Source organism: Danio rerio, chromosome 4 (genome assembly GCF_052040795.2).
Source record: "Danio rerio strain M-AB ecotype USA chromosome 4, GRCz13ab, whole genome shotgun sequence".
Lineage (NCBI taxonomy): Eukaryota > Metazoa > Chordata > Actinopteri > Cypriniformes > Danionidae > Danio > Danio rerio.
This window is the reverse complement of record NC_141024.2, coordinates 74,275,001-74,282,500: the sequence shown is the minus strand read 5'-3', so window position 1 is coordinate 74,282,500 and position 7,500 is coordinate 74,275,001. Positions and strand designations below refer to the sequence as shown.

Sequence of the window (7,500 nt, the reverse complement as noted above, 5' to 3'; positions counted from 1 at the left end):
TTTACCAACACATTCACATATCATTACAAAACATTGTATGCATCTTCAACCCCATGCCCTGAAAGTGCTCAAAAACTTCAGGAGCAGCGCCACCTTTTGGGCAAAAGTGCTTGGCCCCTTAATTGCTGCTTGCAGCTATATTTTGTATTGTTTTCACTTATACACAATGGAAACACCACGATTCATTCGGCAACTGTTTGATATGTTAATATAAATCAGTATAAAGAATGCTAGAACCATGTGAGCACCGGCAAGAGCTTTCATTTGAGCTATAACTTGTACATGTGTCAGATGAACAATATCAGAATGAACCATTGTAAAATACCCAGCACGGGTATCTAAAATACTGTCTATTTAAGTGTAAATAACTTTTGTAGAGTGGTATAAAAACCAAAGTGATGCATGTGTGCATAAAATATAGATTCTACACTTTCAAATCAATTAACAGGGTCTGGTGCAACGGTAGCCCTTTAAATCTTAAAGCGAAAGTCAATGATGTCACGGACCCGGTAACGGGTCGGCAGAGTTTAACTGTTAAGTATGTTAAGACCTTAAGGGGGAGGTTTAGGGTTGGGGTAGGTGCAGATGTTCATAAAACACATAAGTTTAAACTCTCTGTCATGAACCAGACATTAAATAAATCAATCAAGAGCCCAAGGAGGTCTGTAGAGTCTACTTAGAACTCAAAACATTTAGGGCTGACCTGCCCAATTGGAGCATGCTCTGACCTCCGTTTATAACTCGAATGTTTAGCATGTTCCATTCCTCATCTACTGTACCCAGATGGCAAGGCTAAAAGGCCTAATCAAAAATTCATCTGACAGACACGCATTGAGTATCTGTGTGAGATGCTCCGCTCCAGCAGGGAATGGAATAGGGTCTATTGATGCCTGTTGTGAAAGACGAATGGAACAATTGCCCTAGCGATGCGCAGCTCTTTTTGTATTTCTCCATGTGTGTGTGTGTGTGTGTGTGTGTGTGTGTGGGCACAGCTGGAACTCCTGGCACATCGCACATGTTATTAAGGAATCCTGTGTTTTACAACTAAAGATAAATACTTTCAATAGACTATAACAGACATGCTGAGAAGCCAAGTGAAATTAGCTGGTGGCGAGCTTCCCTTTCTGCCTCGTGACTATATAAGCAGCAAACTACGAAATGAAACCGCATGGTAACTCATTCGAATAGATTTGACTGCTCACGAACAGTACTAATAGCTTGAAGCACAAAGAAGACTTGAATTTATTGGGGTTTTTTTATGGAAGCGCGTTGTTAAGCTAATAATTTGATGGTCTATTATACAGGTTTTAAACGGTACACAGTAGAATACACAAATCTTGTCAGTCGTATAGTTTGGATGGAGATAAATGTAAGAGTCAATATGGCTGCTCTAGCGAAGTAATCCCCGCCTTCATGTAAAAGAGCCAATCATCGATCCCCTAGGGGAGGGGCTCAGTCCAGGTGTGTGTTTTGATGACAGTTTCTGCAGCTTCATTGTTATGAACACTCTGTGCTCAGCTAACACACTGAAACCTCTGTGAATATTTGCCTCACAGACATGAAAATTCGATCAACATACAGTGTGAAATCTTTACTTTTAGAGAAGACAACTATAAGTGAAAACAAATGAGCTCTGGTTTGTTAATATGTTTAAAACATTGAAGTCAAAAATATTCGCCCCCCTGTTTATTTTTTTCCCCAATTTCTGTTTAACGAAGAGCAGATTTCTTCAGCACATTTCTAAATATAATAGTTTTAATAACTCATCTCTAATAACTGATTTATTTTATCTTTGCCATGATGACAGTAAATAATATTAGACTAGATATTCTTCAAGACACTTCTATACAGCTTAAAGTGACATTTAAAGGCTTCACTAGGTTAATTAGGGTAACTAGGCAGGTTAGGGTAATTAGGCAAGTTATTGTATAGCGATGGTTTGCTCTGTAGACTATTGGAAATATATAGTTAAAAGAGGCTAATAATATTGACATTAAAATGGTCATTTAAAAATTAAAAACTGCTTTTATTCTAGTCGAAATAAAACAAATAAGACTTTCTCCAGAAGATAAAATATTATCAGACATACTGTGAAAGTCTCCTTGCTCTGTTAAACTTAATTTGGGAAATATTTTAAAAAGAAAAAAAAATTCAAAGCGGGCTAATAATTCTGATTTTAACTGTACATGAGGGGTACAGTCATTTCAGTCTGACCTCATTGTTTTAAATGTATTCCCAATTCTCAAAAGCAAACCACTTGAACACCCAGAAACTTGTAAACAAACTTGTAATTGTTGTTGTTTTGGGAGGAATAAATTAGAGATTACTTTAGAAAAGACCAACATTAATGGATGCGGCGTTATTCATAGTATGACATTGTGTCACATGGGCTCAGGACTACTTTGGCAAACCTTTGCATACTTTAAAACCATCCATATATCAACAAGTCAATGCAAAACCACAATCTGCAAACACAAAGTCCTGACTGTCGAGGTTACAGGTACTTGACTGGCCTGCCTGCAGTCCTGACCTGTCCCCAATAGAGAATGTCTGGCTTTTTTAAAGCGCAGAATGCAACAATCAAGACTGTTGCCCATATTAAAGCTAGATTTATACTTTTGGCACAGCATTGCGCACCTCCGCTGACTGCGCACGCACCTCGCGAAATCGACAAGGCTTGCTGTGTTAGCCGTTGTGATATACTTTAAAACGACAGGGGGCAGTAAAAGGCTGTGAATCAGACGGATAAACAGAAACGTAGGACATTTCCGGAACTACGTCATATCATTAATATCATTCAAGATTTTTAAATTAATAATTTGTATTGTTTTTATAAATTATTTGAATGATTATAAGGATTTTAAAACCGTTCAAGATTTTTTTAAATCAAACTTTGATGCTTTGACAGTTTACTTATTAAATTTATTAAAATAATAATGACAAGAGAACACAGGTTGTGGACCCATAAGGATGTCTGTACCTGCTTCAGACAAAATCTCCTCAAACTGATTCATATTAAACTCAAAGCAAATGTGGCACCACGTGCAATGTTTACTCGAGTCTCAAAAAATACACGCGCACCGCCAGCAGAAATCAGGCCACGTGCACCCAAAGTAAACATCAGCAAACTCCGCGATGACGTCACATTCGCTGCACTCACTTAAGCGAACTAGCGGACCCGTCGAGTATAAACCAGGCTTAAGACTTGTTTGCAGGAAGAATGGGACAAAACTACACCTTCCAACTTTTTTTTTTAAATGTGTTCAAAGAACTAAAATTGGTATACATGTTTATTTAAAAAACTGTTAAAATGAGGAGGAACACACTAAATAATGTTTGTTGTATAGTCTCCAATGAAATACAAGTCAAAGTAAATTTAAAAATCCCAAACTAATTTTTCCATTCACATTTTCCATACTGTCCCAGCTTTTTCCTATTTGGGGTTGTAGTATGATTTGCTCATCCCCAACAGTGCTAGGCCTGGTCTTTTCCTCCTTTTAAAAAGTGTGTATTTGTATAAATTAGCCACTTTTCTAACAATATGTAAAATCGTTAAGTAATCAAATCATTTGTAAACAAATAATAAACACATTACTTACTACAGATAAGAGAACTTTAAAAGTCATCATTATATTTACATGATACTGAGTTTGAAAGAAATTGCAAGACTTTGAACTTAGCATGTTGCTAAGCTAACAACGCAATATACTAACAATAACACCTCATAAAAACTGCTAATAACAATGAATTAGCTAAAACTCGAAATCACAAAATCAGCAATGAATAGCACAGGCCATTATTACCAGTCTGACATTAGCATGTTGCTAAGCTAACAACGCAATATACTAATAATAACACCTCATAATAACTACTAAAACCAATAAATTAGCTAAAAATCAAAATCACAAAATCAGCAATGAATAGCACAGGCCATTATTACCAGTCTGACATTAGCATGTTGCTAAGCTAACAACGCAATATACTAATAATAACACCTCATAATAACTACTAAAACCAATTAATTAGCTAAAAATCGAAATCCCAAAATCAGCAATGAATAGCACAGGCCATTATTACCAGTCTGATATTAGCATGTTGCTAAGCTAACAACGCAATATACTAATAATAACACCTCATAATAACTACAAATAACAATAAATTAGCTAAAAATCAAAATCACAAAATCAGCAATGAATAGCACAGGCCATTATTACCAGTCTGACATTAGCATGTTGCTAAGCTAACAATGCAATATACTAATATTAACACCTCATAATAACTACTAATAACAATGAATTAGCTAAAAATCGAAATCACAGAATCAGCAATGAATAGCACAGGCCATTATTACCAGTCTGACATTAGCATGTTGCTAAGCTAGCAACGCAATATACTAATAATAACACCTCATAATAACTACTAAAACCAATGAATTAGCTAAAAATCGAAATCACAAAATCAGCAATGAATAGCACAGGCCATTATTACCAGTCTGACATTAGCATGTTGCTAAGCTTAGGCCTGTCGCAATAATCAATATTATTCCCATCACTGGGGAAAAAAAAAATGACAATAATATCATGACAATATTTTGTACGGCAAAAATAGATATCATGACAGGCCTAGCTAAGCAAAGTAAACAAAATGATCGAATTTAATTTCCCTATATCAACATAAAATCAAAAATACATGCGCATATAAAAGATTTAATGGGATAGTTCACGCAAAAATGGAAGTTCTGCCATCATTTAATGTTAAAACAATGCCAAAAAAAATTTTTTAAATCCATTCAAATCTCCCTATTTATACATGTGTTTGTATTTGACATTAGCTTATACGACGTCTCGGCAGCTAACAACAGCGAGTGAACAGCACTGGCTGAGGTGAGATGGGTTTAAGCAAGCTTGAGGCTCAGATAAGACCTGAATTTAAATGATCGATATTAGCTCTTACCCTGCAGTTGCTCAGCTCCTCTGCCTTCACGATTATTGTCCCACATTTCTTCCCTGGAATCCCCCTGTGTGCGACAAATCCAGAACATTCAGGTCAGAAGCGTGTCTGTCGGACAATGATGTTGTACAGAAGGGTCATTGTACTGTACAGTAGTAAACTGAGATGCAATCCTTCAAAAAGGAAATCGATTTAAAACAACAACCAATTTCCTTTATTAGATATTAGACAGCAATGATTATACAATACACTGGGGGAAGGGGGGGAATATATAGTGGTAATACTATAACTTCACTTGTACATCTTTAAACAAAACAAAACACATGACAACCTCAAAACAACCTGCAATTCTGAGTGTGCCTCACACAGGTGAGTGGGTTTGACAAACCACCTGTAGAAAACACACTCTTTCAGTTCGCTGACACTTTAATCAACACTTGCACCAGTTTTTGCACCAGACAATTTGTTACAATCACTACATATCTCTAAAAATCCTCTTGGTTAAGATACAATCTTGGTTTTCTATTTGAGAATCTAAAATCTGAGCCTTTTAGAATGCGTTTACAGTAGGAAGTTGACGAAATATCTTCATGGAACATCATATTTACTTAATTTTCTAATGACTTTTGCCATTAAATGAAAAAAAAAAGTTTGATCCATTCAAAAAATATATTTGTGCAGCATAAAAACACAGCTTTATTACTAGCTATATTATCATGGCACAAAACCAAAAGCAAAATTAAAATCTGAAAGTAAAACGACTGAAGAGACTATAAACAAACAAACAAAATAAACAAAAAATTAAGCAAAACAACATCAAACATAAACAAACAAAACATCCACCTAGACTTAGACATATAACACAAACACTTCAAAGCACACACACACAAACAATAAAGTAAACAAAAACAAAACAAAAAAAGGTGATATAACACAATCAAGGCAGCAAAGCGAAGATAAAATCGACCTTCTAAAGTCATCTCTCATCCTAAAATACTACTTCAAACAAATACACGACTATTATTCTCTGTAGCAAATCTTTATATTAAATAAGACAAACATTTTTGGAATTTCTTTCTGCACTGTAATCAAATATCCGTCATTTAAAAAATTATACATGAATGGATTTCTGTATTTTTTAATTCATTTATTTATGTTTTAAATTGCATTATGGGAACTTGCCTTTTCCCATCGAATGAAGTTTGACACAGAAAAGTGACGTTTAGTGACATTTTTAATAGTGTAAAGTGATTTGTTGCCTGTGTTTGTGTTGCAAACTACTGTACAGTAACGGAACAAAAACTGCTAGAACTAGTTTCCCCAGAGGTGGGTTGCAGCTGGAAGGGCATCCACAGCACAAAACATATGCTGCATAATTAGGCGGTTAATTTAGTTGTAGCGTCTCTTTATTAAAAAGGGACTAAACATATATATATATATATATATATATATATATATATATATACATATACATATATTAACAGGTTATCTTTACAGTGTGTGTCCAGAAATAAGATGTTGGGATGTCAAAGAGCATTTAAAACAGCCAGTAACAATCACAAGCTTCGCTAGAAATGTATATTTGATTTTTGATATTATTAAGTTCTAAGGGTTCTAAGTACTGTATGTATGGGATTTTAAATTGAGTTCGTTTTTTTAATTTGATATGTGAAGGTATTTGTGTTGTATGTTTTTTCTGTGATATGTGTAATGTGAATGTTAATGTGGCTATGTGGAAAAGCCAAAGAAAGTAAAGTAAAAATTTGTAAAAATAAAAAAATTTAAAATAAATAAAAATAAATAAATAAAAAATATATATTTTTGGAAAATGTGTACCCTTATTTTCTGAACCGTTTTAGGGGGCTCAAACCTGGCTTTTATACACACAAAAATCCACAAAACTAAAAATAGCAAAAGCAACTAAAACAAACAAAACAAACAAACAAATAAAAACTAAAACAAAGTTTGTTTAACAACAACAAAAACTACAACAAAAAACAAACAATATGTCTATTTACGGTAACACAATATTATCTTGTAACAAAACAACAAAGCAAAACATGAAAGCAAAACAACTTTAAAGTACAAAATAAAAAATACAAGAACAAAAAAATAAACAAGAAGTTGTTATCTTATAAAAACCAAAACACACACCCACACACACACACACACACACACACACACACACACACACACACACATAACATGATCATCAAAAACAGCAGCAAAACATTCTGTGATACATTTTTTGTCACTTACACATACATCAGTCGCCTATTTTATTTAATTTTTTTCTAAATAAATCTAAAAGTACCAATCTTCATATTAGAGATCTGTTTAATTTGAAAATAAAGCAAAGGAAATCCCTCGGTCCTCAGAGCCTCATTGTTTCCCAGCAGTGTGCCGTTGTTCGTGTAGTTCTGACTCTCTGATGGATTCTTCTGCTGTTGGTGATATAATGAAGCGGCTGGCTGAAGTCTTGATTAAGGTTTATGAAGGCTCTCTCCGGTGTACAGGGGTTTAAGTGAGTGTAATTGGACTGTGCTCTGG

The 7,500-nt window shown here is 34.5% G+C and overlaps 2 protein-coding genes across 12 annotated transcripts in view; one reads left to right on the top strand and one right to left on the bottom strand.

Moving 5' to 3' along the window:
• slco1d1 (solute carrier organic anion transporter family, member 1D1) overlaps positions 1-7,500 on the top strand; it is a 790,174-nt gene that overhangs the window by 116,457 nt on the left and 666,217 nt on the right. The window lies entirely within an intron of this gene.
• si:ch211-266c8.2 overlaps positions 1-7,500 on the bottom strand; it is a 268,161-nt gene that overhangs the window by 100,514 nt on the left and 160,147 nt on the right. For all 11 annotated transcript variants that reach the window (XR_015484043.1, XR_015484044.1, XR_015484046.1 and 8 more), the window contains one exon: positions 4,954-5,017. Coding sequence is in view for 2 of the 11 variants with exons in the window: in XM_087249950.1 (XP_087106076.1) it covers positions 4,954-5,017 (64 nt within the window). In the remaining 9 variants the exon portion in view is untranslated. The remainder of the gene's footprint in view (positions 1-4,953; positions 5,018-7,500) is intronic.